The sequence below is a fragment of the Pagrus pagrus genome (genome assembly GCF_965226575.1).
Source record: "Pagrus pagrus genome assembly, chromosome: 19".
Classification (NCBI taxonomy): domain Eukaryota; kingdom Metazoa; phylum Chordata; class Actinopteri; order Spariformes; family Sparidae; genus Pagrus; species Pagrus pagrus.
Genome location: NC_140203.1, coordinates 19,380,463 through 19,402,084, shown reverse-complemented (window position 1 = coordinate 19,402,084; position 21,622 = coordinate 19,380,463). Strand labels below are relative to the sequence as shown.

At 41.6% G+C, this 21,622-nt stretch overlaps 1 protein-coding gene across 1 annotated transcript; it reads left to right on the top strand.

Moving 5' to 3' along the window:
- The first annotated feature begins 4,444 nt into the window (after positions 1–4,444).
- ppp1r3c2a (protein phosphatase 1 regulatory subunit 3C2, duplicate a) lies at positions 4,445–6,010 on the top strand. Its single transcript, XM_084382866.1, has 3 exons — positions 4,445–4,523; positions 4,639–4,722; positions 4,839–6,010. Exons 2-3 carry the CDS (start codon positions 4,709–4,711, stop codon positions 5,866–5,868), a joined length of 1,044 nt encoding a protein of 347 aa, XP_084238992.1. The 5' UTR covers positions 4,445–4,523; positions 4,639–4,708; the 3' UTR covers positions 5,869–6,010.
- Positions 6,011–21,622: the final 15,612 nt, after the last annotated feature.

Here is a 21,622-nt window from a genome sequence, read left to right as displayed (position 1 = left end):
TCTAGCAAAATATATGGTCATTTACTCACCCAGATAACAATAGACGAGCCCGGACTCAGAGGGGAATAGCACTAGCATATCGTAACAAAATATTGGTGAAATGAACTAGTTTCGTGGCAGATAATGTGTTATAAAGAGGCTGTGTGTCGATGCCCCGTTACTCGCATTATATGGATATATCGGCGCTACACTGGATCTAATTTTGTCCGAACGACGCCAAATGACACCAAAGTTATCTGGGTGAGTACATGACCATATATTTTGCTAGAAAAAAGGTCCAGGTTGTAAAAAACGGCAGTTATCCTTTAAGTCAGCGGTGCCGTGCTAATGTAGCTGGCTAGCTAGGAAGCCTCTTCCTTTCCTTGCAGCTGGAGTGGGTGTTCAGTTGGTTTAAGTTTCTATGGTAAGGTTAATCAGGGCTATAACTATGTTTTTTTTTCACTAGCCACGGGAACATTTTTACTGCCAAAGTGTTGAATGTGAACATGAATTATGAGGTCATACAAGGACTGAATCATTTGTGGCCAATGTTGCATTCCCCGCCCGCCCCCTCATTTAAACTCCTGACACATACATACCAGTACACACAGTACACACACCAGTTTTATGTAATCAAACCTTGGCAGTGCCTAGAATTGTCGTTTAAGTTATCTAACTTTTTATTTAGAGCAGGCCTACAGAGAGCCAACATACCTCCATGAAAAGGCACATGGCGACAGCGGTGGACTGACGCTTTTAGATATTTTCACTTTGTTACAGTAAAAATAACAATTGGACAGCAGATAGCATGTACTGTGTGAAATATCCAAATTGATCTAATACAACATACTAATGATGTCTTTAAATATAATTTGTAGCATCATGTCTTATAAGACATTCCTGTAAACAGTTTTAAACTTCTTGGAGAACACTTGATCATTGTTTCATGTTGTCGTGTTATGTTTAGTAATTCCATCTGCTTTAAGTAGTGCGTTAAACCGGGGTCCTGACGACCAGGCTGCAGTGGCTAAGCGATCGCACAAACGATTGTCCTTTTTCCAAATTCTACTAAGTCCATGCAAAAACAAATATACATACTGAAAACAAGCAAAACAATTGTATACCTCACAAAAAATGGTGTTGAAGACTTTTGAATACTTTTTTCAGGGCATTCAAACACACTGTAAAGGAATAAATTCATATATGAGGAAATACTACAGAGGTCGAGAAAGGCCTTGTTTACCATTTATTAAGTTTTCTTACCCGGAAAATACTAGGTTTGTTATATTGAGATTACCAGCTATCACAAGAACAGAAAAGAAAGCTAAAAAGTGTACCTTGGCACTAGTTTGATCACATGTCTCACAGCACTGTATAACATAACAGGTCTTGTGATATATTTCAAGATATTATATATGTGTCATTCAGAAAAAAAATGTACAGACATCTCCAAAATTTTTATTGTAACAGTGGGAAAATATCTAAAAAGCAACAGCACACTGCTGTCGCCGAGGGCTTGCTCATGGGGAAAGGGTTGGGTATCTGTAAATTAAAGAGTTGGTCTGGACCTGCTCTGAATCAAAAGTCTTAAGAGATAATGTCTGTTGTGATTTGGCACCATTTGAATAAAATTGACATGAGTTGATTTGCCGAATGCAAGTACAGGCTGTCTTTTCATAGACCTGCCCCAAGAAACTGTTACAAAACACAGTTTCTTGGCATAGCCCAGAGTAGGTTACACAATCTGGTTAATGAAATATTGGCTGGAATGTTCAAAACCTATTGAGCTCCAGTGTTCTTTTATACACATTATGTAATTGTTTAGACTACGTGCTGTATGCAAATGTGTGTTTTCATAAATTTGATCAGGAGCAACAACCATATATTGTTCTGAAGCAGTGACCATACTGTAAAGTCTGCTTGGACGGGGAGCACGGAGCACTGGGAGTGCTGGTGTTGGCTATACTCTTTAGGCACAAAGTGGCTAGGAGCTAGCCCGTTAGCATGCTAACTTAAAGCTTGGGTAGGTAATTCTGTTGAAAAGCATTTTCTATCACATTTGTATAACATTTGTTAGCATCCGGACAGCAATCAAAATATTAAATTATTTGAAAAAAAAACCCCGAAATAAATTCATTGTCTCTGGCAGCCACAGGGCTGTAAAAACTTCATCCAGTCAATTTAATCGGCCCAACAATTTTATATGGACAGACTACCTGTCAATCAATCTGCCCTTACCTGACCACCCTCCCCACCCTGTGCTGACTCTGCCCATCACTCATTGCGCGTGAACAGGTTTCTACACTAGAGCTATGGCAGAGAAACTACAGCCACGCTTCTCATCACCAGCGGTACCTACAGCAGCCTACACTGCTGAACACTCCTTCCTGTATATAGTTGTTTATGCTAATTGTATTGTATATTGTCTAAACGATAAAAGGTATACTATATTTGTAGTGTTATTTATTTACACATGTTCCAAGAAATGGAATAAACAAGAGACTTGCCTAATTCAGTCGTTATTATTAGTGCATCACGTAAAGTGAAAGAACTGTGACGGGTTGGTTGTTTATGCTGCAAGTGTAAAGAAAAGGAATTTATCATTTTCAAGACTTTATTCAAACAATTTAGAGATGATGCAAAACAAGGAGTTAATACAGAACGACAGAGTTCCAGCACTTAATGTGATTGCTCCAAACGTAGTCCTTGAATTCTGGCCCGTAAAGCAACAGATGAGCAACACGATTAGATATTTTTATGGAACAGAGCTCGACTGTCCTCAGCATACTGTAAACATATACACTTTCAATGGTCAATACTTTAGACATTCCTGGACAAAACTGTACAGATGTGCCAGTTTACACAACATTTTTTTTCAAGTACCAGCCCTTTATCTTTACATTTTTCTACTTACTGTGTTTATTGTTACGCACCAGAACACAAATTCAAATGGTGAAAAACTACTTGGCAAAAAATGTGATTCTGATTAGGGCACTTGTGCCCAAGTTACATGCCCGGTCAATATACTGTACAAACACAAATACCTGCTCATGTGCAACCCTTTGAGCTTGAAGATCTTCTACTCGACCTATGAACACCTGCCTCTCGACCTGTTGCCCTCACGCCCACGGCCTCTGCCTCCACTCATGTCGTCCGTGCTGACGGGAAGATGTGCTTCGCTCCGGCATGTCTCAGAGTCAACGATGATCTCATCGTGGAAGCCTTAATATGCAAAACATCGTATCATTATGAGTCCAACACAATATTCGCGTTCGTCTGTGAATCACTGAGGGAAACAAAAAAAATAAAACACGTAGCAGGCCCACCACTTATCTTGACGTTTTAGCTTTTCCATATCTAACATTACCATAGCCAGCTGCTGCTAGCTAACCAGCTATGAGTTACAACATCAAAACACACTTTCAAAACAATGTCTGAATGCTAAAAAGCTAGCTTGACAGCTATCAGTGCTAGCAATGGCTATGTATGTTCAATTTGATGAGGTGTTTACTTGCAGGTGAATGAGACATGAGGTAGCTACTTGTTGTTAGATGTTGTGATGAAAACGAGGCACTGGTACTCTTCTTCACACCGCTCGTGAGGACTCGCACTCCGACGGCGGTATTTGGCAGTTGTTGGATGGTGCATGTTCATGGTTTGGGGGGAGCGGCTTTGGAGAGAGGCCTGAGTGCGGGGGGCGGAGTTAACTGGCAGGATACTTTCACATCTAGCCTGGGCTTGACGGTTTTTCCAACTTACCAACCCAAGCTTCAAGTAGATAAGCCTGCAGCACAGTAGATAGGCATCTTTGAGATGTTTTTAACCAAAATTCTTATGTATTGCACCTTTAACCTCACCACGAATGGCAATGTCATTCTCTCAACATCAAAGCTAAATGTTGGGTAATTTCTTTTTTATGCATTACGATTTTTCTCTGGAGGTACCTCTCCTGATCTCGGAATGAAAGCTCTGTGCCAAATTAAAAATGTGTAAGAAGACAGAATTTAAAAGGTTGCACGTCTCACAGATTGATTTCAACTTCGCAATTTCACACATATAATGGAAAAAAATGTATATTCTAGTTTCTGAATTTGGGGTTTAATATGATGTTACGCTTTCAGCCTCTCTACACCTGAAACTTGTTAAAGGACTATCCTGTCATTTTAAAAGGCTATTCGTTTATGTGTTTTACAGCACATGTGTACAATCCACGTCCCAGAGTCTGTGCACATGTGTCTGCATGCTTAACCTCATTCTTCCTCTTGGGTTCTACCCAAAAACTGTGCACGTGAGTCAGATCAGCATTACGACAACATGAGTTTGTCCCTGAAGGGGCTCCGTGTGACAGTTCTTTCAAGGGGCAGGATATAAACAAAGGCGCTTCCCTTCTTTGGCTAAACTCCACCCACCTGCAGAAGGTTCAGCCTCATTTCTAAACTCAATACATAAACTCCAGAGAGTGCAGAGGCACCACAGACTCACGATCCTCTTTTCTACTTCATCTCTGGCATTGACTTGCTGAACCAAATGGTGAATTTCAATCTGTAAGTATATTTTTTAAGATTAGATTTTCGATTTGTATTTTCGAAGCTGTTTTTTGGTCATGTAGATTATTTCTGGACTGATTGATGTTTAATTACATTTTTTTTCTGCTTCTAGATAACTCTGAATCTGATGCAGCCCTCTGGCAAAGTCAACATAGTCACTGTGTAACATCTACAGCTGGAAAATGAATTGTACAAGGTAAGCTTCTTTACTTTCACTGAACTGTCATTACATGTCCAAGCAGAATTTTGGTAAAACAGAAATCCCTTCTAATGATAGATCTTAACTTAACCCCATCATGTCTTCCTCCCCAGAGTTCTCCAAGCGTTGGGTAGTCACCACCAGCAGGCTGTGATGCCGGTCGACCTGGCCATGTGCCTGAGCCTCAGCCAGCGTCAGCCTCTTTATCAGCTGCTGTCAATGGCTCCCCTGAAACCCAAGCAGCACCATTATCAGCAGACTGACTGTCCACAGAGGACAAGCCTTCGCTCTCCCCGTCACTCCGTCTCTTCCCCCTACCCTACATCGTCACCGCTGCCGTCCTCAACTGCGCCCTCAGGGCCTCGGAGCTGTTTCCGCAAAGACGGCGCAGGTCCGAACAAGAAGCGAGTTGTCTTTGCGGATGCCAAAGGATTGGCGCTCACAGCTGTACGTCTGTTTATCCCTGAGCCGTCCTCCTCTGTTTCTACTCTGCTGATGAAACCCCCCCCGGCCAAACTGCAAGGCCAACAGTCGATTTCAAACAAACAGCAGCGCTACAAGTTGCGGCTGGGTTTCCCTCAGCCGACACTTGACTTGAAAGCCTTCCTTGCTCGTCTGCGAGAGACACGCGTACAGCTGGAAAGCTGCAACATTTCAGAGAACATATTGCGTGGCAAAGTGTGTGTCTCCCACGTCTGTGTTGAAAAGTCTGTGAACATCAGGGTGACCTTCGACTCTTGGAGGAGCCATCATGACATTCCTTGCACATTCCTGCAGCAGCAGCGCTGTGGAGGTTCTGATGTGGATGTTTTTGCCTTTGACCTAAGCTTACCGAAGAAAATGGATCCAAAGGAGAGGGTTGAGTTTTGTGTGTACTTCAGGCCCGGACCTGGCACAACGCCACACTGGGATGACAACAGGGGGCTGAATTACAGGGTGTTGGTGTCCATGGAAAAAGATGGATTGAATGCTAACCAAGGCGATGCTTACTATTCTTACCCCAAACTTTCACAAAACCGGCCACCATCATGGCCTTCACATGTGTCCCTCAATGTGCAGAACTCTGCTGAGCTTCAGTATCTTCAGAGGATTCTGTCAAGCAGAGTGACAGCAGAGTGGAAAGCTCTGTGTGCAGACCAGTGAATTCAGCCCCTGACTGCTTACCAGAGCAATATGACAATATAAATAATGTGAAAATATTTATTTGATGTATGTATGTATGTGCTTTCAGGGTTGTATGGACTTTGGACTGATGTCCAGCTCACCCACCTGAGCACAACTACCCAGCTGCAATGTGAATAATACATACTGCATTCATGTTCTGATTAAATCTGTTTTATAAAAAAAGCTTGTCTTGGTCTTTTCTTCCCTCTGTAGAAGTGAAATCACTTAACCCATGCACATCTTAAATGCATCTTAAAGGTGCACTATACAGAATAAAAATCTACTCAGAAATTATATATATACAATATTAATAAGGTAATGATAAAAACTCTGAAAGTTCATATATATATTATTGATAAGGTAATAATAAAAACTCCATTTCCATATAAACAAGCTGTCCTTGAGGGGAATAAGGTCCCCAGATCACTGTTTGAAGCTAGAAAGGTGGCAGGGTTCGCCACATATAAACAAAGTAAAACAGTTTGAAACTGTGTCATACTTTAAGATCAGTTTGTTTATTCAGTTTATCTAGTCATGAAAGCAAAGACAGTTTGTTTATTTAGTTTGTTTAGGCATGAAACAATTAGACAATGAAGATCTTTCTCTTCCGATTTGAATGTCGTCCCAAAAACTACATAGTGCACCTTTAAAGTTTACTGCACTATAATGTGTATTTGTGTGTCCTAGCATGACACATGACACATAAGCCCCGATACAGCATCCCTGGAGGGAAAGTGAAAACCTGAAACCTGTGTTTGTTTGAGAGAAAGCACATGTATCAGTCCACACAGAGACGAAGACATGATTTTATTCCAAGAATCTTTTGAACTAGTAACATTGAGCCACTAACCCATTTTCTCCAAGCACAGGAAAGAACAAATTAATGACCTGTGACTTTTGTTTCTATTACACTTGGCTTGGGCTCAGATTTCAGGTGTGTCTTTTCATGTGGTACGTCATGCATACCAGAAGGAAGGAACCGACAAAGTAAAAGATCTTCTGGGAAAACTGCCGCACATGGTTTGCATGTGACAGCCTGTTCTAGACACTCCCCTACCTGCAGTGAAAAGTGGAACAGCAGACGGGGAACTAGAGCGTCTTGTATTGTACATGATTGGTATGGCAAATAGCAGTAGTAACCATGGCGACATCAGGGCCAGCATGTACTTTGAAAAAATGCGTGGGCTACGTGCAAGGGTGGAGTCACCCGCCACAATAAGAGAGTCTCTCCCTCTTCTGCTCTAGTTCCCCGCCTTCTTAGTCACCTTTCTGTTGGACTTGTTTCTTTCTTTTATCGCAGGCTGGTCTCTGCTAGGACCACCCCCTCTGAGAATTACCAACGCTGAGTGATATCATCCGGAATGTTGCATGTGAGCCGTCCACAAGTGTAGCAGGTTTACACACCTTGATGCCAAAAACTGTAACTTACTTTTTAATGGGCGTCATCAATGTTCTGTTATTCCAGTGTTAGTTAAGCTTTATTTTTTCCCAACTTTTTATGGAGACGAGATCTCAGGAGAGAGACCTGCAATAAGTTACAATACAACCCAATCGGTAGAATAAATGTTAAGAACATTGCTGCAAATCCACAGAAACGTTCAGAATGTTTCTGTCTTCTGCAACGTTATGTTTCTTTAGGTTCAATTCTCTATTTCGCTCTCTTCATTACGCTGTGCTTATGATCTGGTTAGGGTAAGGGAAACATCATGGTTTGGCGTAAAATCCCATCCAGAATGTCGCACGTGAGCCGTCCACACGTGCGGCGGGTTTACACACTTTGTTGCCAAAAACTGTATCTTACTTTTTAATGATCGTCATCAATGTTCTGGCAAGACAGAGACACTTGGAGTACTAGGAAGTTTCCAAAATGATCCTTGGATATATTTTGCAACTTGATATCAGCGGCCAGCAAAGCTGTAACAAATGCTTTACCAACAGATGTAAAGCATTTGTTGTTTTGCAGCACATGATCTGAAGTATAAAAAATGTGCCATTCACACGTTCAAAGGCCTGTAATTCCAGTGTTAGTTCAGCTTATTTATTCTCAACTTTTTATGACGACAACATCTCGAGAGAGACCTGCAATAAGTTACAATACAACCCAATCGGCAGAATAAATGTTAGCTAAGTACGTTGCTGCAAATCCACAGAGACGTTCAAAATGATTCCTAATGCTGCAACTTTACATGTGTTTAGGTTCAATTCTCTATTTCTCTCTCTTCATTACGCTGTGCTTATGATCTGGTTAGGGTAAGGGAAACATCATGGTTTGGCTTAAAACCCATCCAGAATGCTGCACGTGAGCCGTCCACACGTGCGGCGGGTTTACACACCTTGTTGCCAAAAGCTGTGACTTACTTTTTAACGATCGTCATCAATGTTCTGAGAAGACAGAGACACTTGGAGTACTAGGAAGTTTCCAAAATGATCCTTGGATATATTTTACAACTTGAAATCAGCGGCCAGCAAAGCTGTAACAAATGCTTTACCAACAGAGGTAAAGCATTTGTTGTTTTGCAGCACATGATCTGAAGTATAAAAAATTTGCCATTCACGCATTCAAAGGCCTGTAATTTCAGTGTTAGTTAAGCTTTATTTATTCTCAACTTTTTATGGCGACAAGATCTCAAGAGAGACCTGCAATAAGTTACAATACAACCCAATCGACAGAATAAATGTTAGCTAATTATGTTGCTGCAAATCCACAGAGACGTTCAAAATGTTTTCTAATGCTGCAACTTTACATGTGTTTAGGTTCAATTCTCTATTTCTCTCTCTTCATTACGCTGTGCTTATGATCTGGTTAGGGTAAGGGAAACATCATGGTTTGGCTTAAAATCCCATCCAGAATGCTGCACGTGAGCCGTCCACACGTGTGGCGGGTTTACACGCCTTGTTGCCAAAAGCTGTAATTTACTTTTTAACGATCGTCATCAATGTTCTGGCAAGACAGAGACACTCGGAGTACTAGGAAGTTTCCAAAATGATCCTTGGATATATTTTGCAACTTGAAATCAGCGGCCAGCAAAGCTGTAACAAATGCATTACCAACAGAGGTAAAGCATTTGTTGTTTTGCAGCACATTATCTGAAGTATAAAAAATTTGCCATTCACGCATTCAAAGGCCTGTAATTTCAGTGTTAGTTAAGCTTTATTTATTCTCAACTTTTTATGGCGACAAGATCTCGAGAGACCTGCAATAAGTTACAATACAACCCAATCGGCAGAATAAATGTTAGCTAAGTACGTTGCTGCAAATCCACAGAGACGTTCAAAATGTTTCCTAATGCTGCAACTTTACATGTGTTTAGGTTCAATTCTCTATTTCTCTCTCTTCATTACGCTGTGCTTATGATCTGGTAAGGGTAAGGGAAACATCATGGTTTGGCTTAAAATCCCATCCAGAATGCTGCACGTGAGCCGTCCACACGTGCGGCAGGTTTACACACCTTGTTGCCAAAAGCTGTGACTTACTTTTAAATGATCGTCATCAATGTTCTGAGAAGACAGAGACACTTGGAGTACTAGGAAGTTTCCAAAATGATCCTTGTATATATTTCGCAACTTGTTATCAATGGCCAGCAAAGCTGTAGTTAGTTAAGCTTTATTTATCCCCAACTTTTTATTGAGACAAGATCTCAAGAGAGACCTGCAATAAGTTACAATACAACCCAATCGGCAGAATAAATGTTAGCTAAGTACGTTGCTGCAAATCCACAGAGACGTTCAAAATGTTTCCTAATGCTGCAACTTTACATGTGTTTAGGTTCAATTCTCTATTTCTCTCTCTTCATTACGCTGTGCTTATGATCTGGTTAGGGTAAGGGAAACATCATGGTTTGGCTTAAAATCCCATCCAGAACGCCACACGTGAGCCGTCTGCACGTGCAGCAGGTTTACACGCCTTGTTGCCAAAAGCTGTAACTTATTTTTTTATGAGTGTCATCAATGTTCGGTGATTGTCAGGTATTTGATCTTTCCCCTCCAGACATCGCATGAGTGATGAGCGTAAACAAAATCATAAAAAAAATGGCGCTGAGAATAGTATGAAGGTTCCAAAATTATTCTTAGAAATGTTTCGCAACTTGATATCAGCCAGTTTTGGTTGCTGGCAATGTCCCCGAAGACTCGAACTGTGGTTGCCTGTTTGGCAGCCTTGTCGCTTGTAATAATGCCACCTCCTTCACCTCCGCCTCCATGGCATATAACAGGAACCATGATATGCCATGTCTGATACAAATGTCAACCTCGGACGTATCTGTGGTTTGGACAACTTGTTAACTGCTAACATTATATTATATCCTGTGACTGGACTGTATGGTAACAGTTTATACTCAGAAGCACATATTAACCATTATGCCTAATTGCTTAATGGCATGCAATGATAGCGTGTTGACTCTTTACTAGTCTCTGCTGGTTTCAAAAAGAAGTCTAGGGTATGTAAGCTTATGGAAAATGACCCTACTTCTCACTTGATTTATTACCTCAGTGAACAGTTTCCTAATGAGTTCATGGTCTAAATCTCTATTTTAAATATTTCTTCAACACAACATGATGTTCACTTTGTAAATGATGGTCCCATTTAGAGTAAAATAGACAATAACGCAGGGTATGCTTCAGGGCATTGCCGACCCTGTGATTTACAAGTTGCTAACGCAGCGTGCCCTCCGGTTCTCGGTCCGATCCAATCAGGATAGCCACTCAAGCTCCACGCCTTCATCCAGACATGGTCACTTTTGGCTCCAAAAAACCAAGATGGCTACAAACCAATGGGTGTTGTCACATAACACTTCATTAATATGGTCTATTCTGATGTAACATAACAATAAAGTGTTAATGTGTCAAAATAACTCTTTTCAATCAAGTCGCCCTAACTCAGATCATGCTCCCCATTCTAAAGTGAGGTCTTGCTCATAAGTAATTCACTCGTAGTTTGGCACTGGCTATAGCAGCCTTGCAGTTGTAAAATATGGTCATGCAGAATAAACCTTTAATACGTTTTATAATGACTAATAAAGAGCCAATATGCTGATATTATGCATGCTAATAAGAAACTTATAGGTTAATATGTGTTCTCTATTATATAGTGTTACCAAAGTTACATCTACCTGTATACATCATCATTACAAGAGCTCAGTCACACAAAGCAGTCAAAGCCAGATCAGAATATGGGTCTCAAATAGGTCATTTACTGTAGGAAGACACTGACTTCTATATATTTCTTTGGATCACTCCTGGCAACTTGTAATGTGCTACGCAGTGATATTAGTAATCCTCCTGTGCACCAAGGTGTCATTTATGTTCATCAGACAAGAAGACTCCTGGTCGATGTGAGGCACAACCAGGTGCACGATCCCCTTTCGGCAGCCCTAATGACAGCAAGAGAAGGTTAGAGAAAGGCTTTTCAGTGGTCAGTATCCACATAATATTTTGTTCCTCGATTTGCTGTTTCCCTCATTTTATCTCTGAGCCAGCAGCAGCCACAGCTGGCTGACGGCATGCAGCCAGCTACCAGCTGCTGGTGCTTACAGTGCTGATGTTTAGTGTTGTCTGAACAATAGCCCGGAGACTGATCCAGTGTGCTGCAGCCACAGCTGTGATCACACAGAATGAGCTGATGGGAGCTAACAGTGGCGGTTAGCTGGAGCCAATACACTAGGCTGCAGTCACCAGTTTGTTTTCTTCTGGTGCCAGATAGTCCCGAAAGCTACCAAACTTTCACTTCCAACCATCTGGTGCCCTGAGAGCTCTGTGTAGCAATGAAGCATCCTGACCAGCGAATAAAGTCACACTTCCCATATACAGTACGTGTTGTGATCCAAGTTTCTCTGTTCTTTGTTTTGGTAGCTGGGCTGGGTGCACATGCATGTTAGTGCACGTGTTACATGCTGCAAGCTGCTAAAGGGATTAACTAGACTATGAGCTGGTTTTTCTTCTTCTTGACATGTCGGTAGATTGATGGGTACTTGACTTTACAGGGCATGATTAGCTGTTAATTATTCCTGCTTCCGTATGTTTTTCAGCACCTATCTCCTACAAATTTTGAGCTATAGAAACCATTTAACTATCAACATGTTCAGCTTTTTAAGGACATTCTTGCTTCCATTTTTCTTTTTTCTATCTTTCAGACTTTTGGAAATATTCAGCTTTTTCTGCAAATTTTTTCCCATTCATCCTTACGGGGAATTTCTCAAATTTCATTCTGCTACTACTTCAGCATACGTTCAGCTATAGAAACCGTTCAGCTATCAAAATATTCAGCTTTTTAAGCTCTTTCAGCCTTTTTCTTTTCAACCTTTTAACTTTTCAACCTTTTCAAATATTCAGCTTTTTTAAAAAAAAATAATAATAATATGGAAGCAAATGGGAAAATCTTCAAATCCTCTTCAAAACTCATCCACTTCCAACCTCTTCTGCTCCCTCATACTTTGAGCGAAAGACACCATTCCAACTTTAAAATAGTCAGAAAACCGTGAACTATTGAACTTGTGTTTCAAAATTTTAAAATCTTTTACGGTTTTGAAATAATCACAGTTTTAGTTTGAAGGATTTTTAGCTCGTCTTCTGGGTTTATAATGGGTGTGTATTGCGTGATCTAGAGTGCGTGACATCATCGCTAGAGTGGCGAGCAGCTGCAAAAACTTTAGAAAAAACTCTCTTCAGCTTGATTTGGGTCCCACATCTTTTACTTCACATAGACAATATATACATAGAAATGTAGGAAATCTTGTTGGCTTTCAGATGATGGTCTTATTTCAGATGTAGGACTTGAACTTTTGGCTGTAGAAGCCCTCGAGCGACAAGCACTCCAGCAACTCCCCTATAAGCCGCAGTGTTAACTTTGAGCCTAAATTTCTGGAGTGGAGCAGACGGTACCGTAGGGTTGGCGGTAATACGGTAATAAGGTATACCGCAGGGTCTTAAAAATAGCAACAGCATCAGTTTCAATACCGTCATTAAAAAAAAAATACAATGCACTTATATAGGAGATAAGGATTAAATATTAAATATAATTTATATAGTGGCAGTATTTCGGTTCCGAGCTAACGAGAAGGGAGAGGCGGTAAATACTGACGAGTCAATTAGTAAATTGTGCAATAATGACACCTCCGAAACAACAACGCACGCCCTTTTCACACAGAGACGCCGCATTATCGCTGCAGTGGCAGTTCTCCAATTCTCCGCCGTTGGTTGTTCACACAGAGCTGAGCAGCTCTGGAGTAAAAGACTGTGCAAGGGCTGTGCAATTAATTGAATTTTGATTGTGATTTGGATTGTTGGGTCAAACGATCTCCAAACTAATATAATCGAATTGAAACGATTTATTTGGCATTTTACAGTAGGCCTACAGTAAGTCTAGAGATTTTCTGAAAGAGACTGTGTTACTCCAACCCAAACAAACAGAACGGAGAAGCAGCGTGACCTTAATACCAACAAAATGAATTCAATTGTACACAGAGCTGAGCATTGAGCATTTTGTTTGGATTCACACGATTTATATATTTTGTGATTTCTGTATTGTTATAATTTATGTCTCAAAATAAAGAAATTGGGCAAGTTACTTTAAATTAATAGTTACAGTTGCTTCTCTCAAAAGTAATAGAATTACTTTAGCAATTGCTGCATATAAGAATAATTAGTTACTCACATACACACACACACAGCTCAGCACTGTATCGAAGGGCTGATTTTGTGGTGATGTCATTCATGGCACAGACTGATTTTGGTGAAGCACAGGCAACATACACTGTATACAGTGTACACAGCTCACTGTACAGAGATATCAGCTGTATAACCACATTGTGTCGCACAAAACTTTTATTTAAACAGACGGTGACACATCTACACAACATTTAAATTCAAATATAGAAATTAATTAAAAAACTAGCAGGCCTGTAAGTTAACTTTGTTTTTTCACTGGTGCTACGTGCTGATCTGATTAGAGTCTCGCAGCACAAGACGCAAAACCATAGGTTAATAATTGTGTAATTGTATAAAGTAAGTCCATTATAGTTTGATCCATAACATTCTGTGTTGAGGGAGTTTGTTATGTAATCTTGAAAAGAAAAACACATTTGTAGCTTGCACCCAGGCACTGTCTCTCTGTCAGACTCACTCACAAATGAGCACACAGACACTCACCTGACTCAGGCAAACAGTTGTGTGTCTCTCTCACGCACACACAGCTCAGCACTGTATGGCTGGGCTGCTACTGCGGTAATGTCATTCATGGGACAGATTTTGGCCTTGCATGGGCAAACATACACTATATCAGGGTTGGCACTCTGTAGTGACTTGATAACACTGCACATGAAGCATGCACTGACATGGAAACTGAACCAGAGCCATTGAGCCAATTCACTTTGACAAAATTCACTTTTGTTTCCATGTGGCTTCATTTCTTCCCCGTGTTACTCCGTGATCCTTTGATGTCCCGTTCCTGTTTCTGTGTCTTCCCGTCCTTCTTCGTGTTAGCTCCTAGCCTGTGTTAGCCTGTGTTCGTCTTTGTCCGTCTTGGTTTGTCTTCCCTGTGTTGTCTCCCAGTTTCGTCCTCAGTTACACCTCCGTGTCTCCAGTGTGGTATGTTTATAGTTTGGTTTCTCTTTTGATTTGCACTTTGCTTTTGTTTGCACTTTGCTTAGCCTTTAGTTGTTACTTTGTTTTTGTCGTCTAGTGTTATTTTTAGTCTGTCTGTATTCCCCTCGTGGTTTGTAGTTTCAGCTTGTTTATTAAAGCTCGCTTTTGGTTTCCCCGCTATGCTGCCTCTAGTGTGTGTCTTTGTGTGTGTCTGCGTGTGGGTCCTCAATTAAATATACTTCAAACGTAACAGAGCGATCTCACCAGTATGGACCCAGCAGACGACATCAATGCACAATTGTTGGAGCTAGCTAGTTCGTTGGTGGCTACTGTGAATGGCAGGGAGGACATGGTGCTAATGCTACAGGCCATAGCAGTGTTTGATGGAGAGCTGATTCTCAGGCCCTGGTTGAAGAAGGCTCAGGGAGCTGCGGAGCTGGTATCAGAGGTCGAGCGGCTCAGACTGGCTTTAATTAAAAATCTGCATAGCATTGACTCAGCCTGTTAGCCATCCATCAGTTCCGGTGCCTGCTAGCTGTCACCCACTGCCCGGGGCCTCGTCTTCAGGGTCCGAAATTAACTTTTTGACTCACCAGCCAAGTGGACTGGTAGATGAAAAAATCCACTGGCCAAGCATATTTTTTACCGGCCAAAATAATAAATTGCCTTTTTGTGTTACATAAACATTAATTTTTCATACATTTCATTGAGATAAAGTATTATGTTGAATACAAACTTAAAGAAGAGGCCAGAGCAAAGTTGAAGCGTATTTCTTTTTAATATATTGACGAATGTATTTGCTATCAACAGGAGTTAAAGCAAGAAAATCTATAAGAGGTCTTGACGGGTCCAATTTGACGGACCCGAACCCAAATGGACCGGTGAAAATTGTTCCCGGAATTGACTGGCCCCGAGCTATTATTATAAATCTGAGTTCCGAACCCGAGCAGCACCGAGATATGTCGGAACCTGTCAGCGTGTTCGTTCGTTTGAGTGAAGACATACAATGACGTTCCGTTGAACTATTTATTTAGAATTGTATCATTAAGGAAGCATGATCATGGACCTTTCTCTGTTAAACAAATCACAGTCAGCGGATTGCTGTTACTCCGTAACCCGTCGCCCAGAAAAAGGATGCAGATATTCACATTACAATAACTTATGTTTTTGCTTGTTGAGGTGTTATAACTTCTCATTGGTCAAAAAGGTGAGGAGGCCGTGGTCTAGACTTTGGCTCTCCTTTCGTTGGTGCACAGGCTGGTCCCAGCCTCTTGGCAACACGATTTCTCCAATCCGTGAAGACATCGCCCTGTGGAAAGACCTCTTCCTGTTCTCTTCCTGTCTCATCCTGCACTGCTTCTGCGCTACTTTTGAGTTCCTCTAAGTTACACTTTGCTATCATTCCACAGACAGATACCGCTCACCACAAGGTCATCATGAGCAGGCAACATTTTTACAGAGATAAAGGCAGCTGTGTTCTCTCTCTTATCCTTGCTTGTTTCTCCAATGTCTTAACCCTTCATAGCATGGGGTCAATGCTCCTGTCAACCTCATCTATCAACAGGATAAGTACAGCTCTATATGGGGACATCATTAAGTGAACATGTGAAGTAGTATATGACTAAAAAGGTGAAGAACTATTAAATCTCAACAAACCGGCTCCGAATAGAACCGTGACATACCAGCCCTGAACCCTAAAAAACCTGTGGACCCAAAATGCCCGAGTTGTTTGATGATTTAATACAAGTTGTCTAGCGTTAAATAAGACTTGTTTTTATTATTTTCTGTTTCTTACCTAAACGTAGTCTTCTTCTACCTGGTTCCTGCTGCGGGCACTGCCAGCCCCCCTGGCCATAACGTGATGTAAACAAAAAACTTTGTCATTTTCTTGTTTAGATGGTCATGTACTGTAGTTGTTTTGACTTCCTTACTAAAATCACGTGACGTAAGTCACACAGGCAGCTCGCAGCCCCGCATTGGACGGAAGGGGAGAAAAGGGGAGGGCGGGGGTGATTGACAGCTGTGACCGCCAATTGCCGGGTCCTCTCGGGTACTATATAACCCGGCCTTTCACTATAAGAGCCCCGAGGCCAGAGACAAACTCTCCCGGTTCCGACCCGGCCCGGGAGTCACTTCTTGTGAATGGACCCAAAACCCGAGCCGGGTCGGGTCGGAACCTCGGGTTTTCGGGCTGTCGGGTTTTTCCGAAGACCTCTACTGTAGCCTCGTTGTAGTACACGTTGATTCGTTCCAGCTGCAGGTCGCTGTCCCCGTGGTACGTCCCGGACGGGTCGATGCCATGTTCGTCACTTATCACCTCTCAGAACTACAATCAGAAAATGAGAAAAACGGTCAAATCAGGTGGCCTTGTGGCTCAAAACCATCGGTGGCATGGAAACCGAGCGAGGCTATGATTAGCTTTGTTGCTAAGTAAGCTAATTTATCTTCCCGCTCAAGACAAATTTAACATTCACGCTCTTTTTCAGTGAGTTGGGACTTCACTTTGAAACCACAACCATTCTCACCTTTGCATCACTTTGGTTGCGGCACTGGCCTGCCTGAAGGTGAACGATTTCCCTCATTTTGGTCGAAATGTAAAAGTTCTTCACGACGTCTGACAAAAGTTGTTACTGCTTTAGCGCTTCAGCAACTGACGGACTAACCTGTGAACTACCTCTGTGAAACTGCTCTTGAAGAACAGTCAATGTACACGCTGCCTGCCTGGCTGGGTTCAGCACGATTTGCGTTGCTTCTATCTGTCCAAAGCCTAAAAGACATGGGAAGAGGCTCGCGGTGATTGTCTTGACATGGAGGCTGACTTGGCTGTGGTTCTCAGTGCAGAAGACCAAGCTTTTTTTGACAAACATGACTTTTCAGTTTGAACAGCAGCACCCTGAGGTACATTTCTATGCAGCGTGGATCGGGTTGCAGGACATTAAAAAGGAGGGCAAGTTCTCATGGGTCGCTGGCAAAAAAATCAATCCAGAGGTGACTTATTGGAGGAGTGGTGAGCCAAACAACGTCATGCCCCTCTGGCAGAGCAGCAACGCGGGACAGGACTGTGTTGGGATTGTTGCACCAACAAACGTTGAGGAGCAGGGTTGGATAAACTCCTGGGATGACGTTGTTTGTCGTGCAAAAATGAACTACCTCTGTGAAACCACAACCTACCCTTGTGTGTCATGTCATGCTTGTCAGTTCCTTCTATGTGTTTTTGTCATGGTTCAGTATCTGTTTTGTTTATTTCCTGCTTTATTTTGAAATTGTTCCCTTGTATGTTGCGTCCTACTTGTCTCTTCCTCCTGTGTGTTTTTCCGTTGATTACCTCACCTGTCCATCCTCACTCCACCTGTACCTCGTCTCGTCATTAGTGTCTCTGTGTATTTAGCCTTTGTTCTCCCCCATCTTTGTGAGATCGTTTTGTTTCTATGTGGCTTTGTTTCTTCCACGTGTTACTCCGTGATCCTTTGATGTCCCGTTCCTGTTTCTGTGTCCTCCCGTCCTTCTTCGTGTTAGCTCCTAGCCTGTGTTAGCCTGTGTTCGTCTTCGTCCGTCTTGGTTTGTCTTCCCCGTGTTGTCTCCCAGTTTCGTCCTCAGTTACTCCTCGTGTCTCCAGTGTGGTATGTTTATAGTTTGGTTTCTCTTTTGATTTGTACTTTGCTTTCGTTTGCACTTTGCTTAGCCTTTAGTTGTTACTTTGTTTTTGTCGTCTAGTGTTATAGTGCTTTTGGTTTCCCCGCTATGCTGCCTCCAGTGTGTGTCTTTGTGTGTGTCTGCGTGTGGGTCCTCAATTAAATATACTTCAAACGTAACAGAGCGATCTCACCAGTATGGACCCAGCAGACGACATCAATGCACAATTGTTGGAGCTAGCTAGTTCGTTGGTGGCTACTGTGAATGGCAGGGAGGACATGGTGCTAATGCTACAGGCCATAGCAGTGTCTGATGGAGAGCTGATTCTCAGGCTCTGGTTGAAGAAGGCTCAGGGAGCTGCGGAGCTGGTATCAGAGGTGGAGCGGCTCAGACTGGCTTTAATTAAAAATCTGCATTGCATTGACTCTCAGCCTGTTAGCCATCCATCAGTTCCGGTGCCTGCTAGCTGTCACCCACTGCCTGGGGCCTCGTCTTCGCTGCTGCCCAGCGCCTCAGTCACAACCCCAGACAAACCCCCAGTGGACCCTTTCTTTGGAACCCGCATGGCGTACAAGGTACCCCCCACAAGAAACAAGATATTGTTTCTGATTTAAAAATGTGGCTGGAGGAAGAAAAAATATTGACCAACTACATGAGTGTGTCATGTAGAGTTAGGTTAGCAAGTAAAGATCTGAGAGGGAGACAGGTATTACTACCCTATTAAAGCTAATGTCTAACTTCTTTCCAACTGTAAACAACAGATGCACAACCTGCATGGAGAAACTGCAATCCAGCTGGCGTGGCATTCTAGTTGGGGTTCTGATGCTCTGGACATTAAAAAAAGGAAATGAAGTTCGCCCGTAATGGTGATAGACTGATGATTTGTTCAATTATCTGTCAAGTATTTTTTGGACTCCAGAGGATGCCACAAGCTGCTGCTTCATCATCCACTTGCCAAAATGTAAAGCTGCCCTGTCAAAAGAGGCAAACCTTCATGCTGCTGTGAGTGTCAAAGTTTCAAATCACTAGTGCAGGCAGATCCCTCTTGTGTTTGTGTTTCGCTCAAAGCAGGAAGTAAATGCCGGTGTGTATCTATCGCGAGTCTCGTTCATCTTGTCCGTCTCCTCCGTGTAAACATAGCATAGTGACTGTTTTGTAAAAATGTACTCAATGACGTCGTTTGGAGTAAACTCTGGATGTCGCCACTTCAGGACACTTGGATTGCAGCGGACGAGCAGTATGGAGGAATATTACAAAGTTTTTGTGTAGTTTTATGGACCTTTTCCTCTGGGTCGCCACCTCTGCTCGTTATATGGATCTCTCCTACCGGAAGGAAGCACCGCGGGTCTCCAGCTGCACCTTGAGGAATAAGAAACTACACCGGACTTCTCATCAGCATGTGGGTGATTCGATAATGACTGGATTTTGTTTTAGAGTGAACTATTCCTTTAAATCATCTGCCTTTTATGAAGTTGATGGTGAAAAGACAAATGAGTGTCCTCTTTTTTTAATGAATTTTCTTTGAGTTATGTAATGTCTGACAGGGAGGGACAAGCTCATTGTGTCAGGCCTGTTAACACAAAAGCATACTTTCAAAAGTTATTTGTTTGAAATTTTAAATGAACATATATAACAACGTTTAAGCTTCTTATTTATGCACACCATGTGGTGTCATGACATTTACCACATGGCTAGTAATGGCTGCCAATAACATTTTTCGTCAACCCTGTTACCGTCAACCCTGTTACCGTCAACCCTGTTACCATTCTAGGGTAACAGGGTTGACTTTGATTTTGAGCTATAGAAACCATTTACCTATCAAAATGTTCAGCTTTTTAAGGACATGATGGCTTCCATTTTTCTTTTTTCTATCTTTCATACTTTTGGAAATATTCAGCTTTTTCAAAAAAATAAATAATATGGAAGCAAATGGGAAAATCTTCAAATCCTCTTCAAAACTCATCCACTTTCAACCTCTTCTTCTCCCTCATACTTTGAGCTAGAGACACCATTCCAACTTTAAAATCGTCACAAGACCTTGAACTATTGGGCATGTATTAAGCTTTTTAAAATCTTTTACGGTTTTGAAATGATCACAGTTTTAGTTTTAAGGATTTTTAGCTCGTCTTCTGGGTTTATAATGGGTGTGTATTACGTGAGCTAGAGTGGGTGACATCATCGCTAGAGTGGAGAGCAGCTGCAAAAACTTTAGAAAAAACTCTCTTCAGCTTGATTTGGGTCCCACATCTTTTACTTCACATAGACAATATATACATAGAAATGTAGGAGATCTTGTTGGCTTTCAGATGATGGTCTTATTTTAGATGTAGGACTTAAACTTTTGGCTGTAGAAGCCCTCGAGCGACAAGCACTCCAGCAACTCCCCCATAAGCTGCAGTGTTAACTTTGAGCCTAAATCTCTGGAGTGGAGCAGACGGTACCGGTTTTGTCTCTCGCTCTGGCTCCTTCACTTTTCATTCTACAGAAATAAAAAACACATCACATGGTTCAGCAATGTCTCCTGTTACTCACTGTATACATATTTTGGCCATAACCATTACACTTTTTTCTAGACCTGCAGGAGTTTGGGAGGTGTTTTCCCATTCATCCTTATGGGGACATTTTCAGATTTCGTTCTGCTACTGCTTCAGCATACGTTCAGCTATAGAAACCGTTCAACTATCAAAATGTTCAGCTTTTTAACCTTTTCAGCTTTTTCAAGTATTCAGCTTCATGTTCAGCAAGAGAAACTGTTCAGCTATTAAAATCTTCAGCTTTTTCAGCCCATTCAGCCTATTACTTTTCAGTCTTTCTGCCTTTTCAGCTTTTGAAAAAATCTGCGTTTTCTGCAAATTCGTGACCATTCATTCTTATAGTTTTATGCATTTCCAGCAGTACATTCAGCAGATTTCCGAAATCAATTCAGCCGTCAGCATTCACACTATATTTTCGCAGGAAATGCAATTTTTCTAGTTTTAATAGTCGTTTAACTTGTAATTGAGTAATATAACAGTAATGTAACTGTACTTGAGTACAGATTTTCAGCACTCTTTCCACCACTGCTGAGAACATTATTCGTTTATGAGATTACACCATGTTTGGTCCCCATTCAGAAAAGGTGACTCGGTGGATTATATGTTTAAAAACAATAGAAATTCAAAAAACAGCGTGAAACACTAAAATCCAAATTAATAAGCAGTAAAAATAAAACAGAAGTGAAACAAAAGCCATCATCCAAAACATGTTTTTTATTACTAAGTATATACATTTTTATCATTTCATTACGAGCAAATATTACATATATGTACATGTATATGAAGCACACTATGACAGCTGACACGGACATAATATCTAATGGAGTCTACATTTGTCTACATTATATCATACTACTGATTTCATCCTGCAATCTAGGGAAGCAAAAGGTGGCCCATAGTGCCCTCTGTGGTAACTCGAGTTAAGATCACACCCTTACATAACCAGCCATCAGTAAACAGCATGTCAGGTAAAATGAGAGATGCAGGTC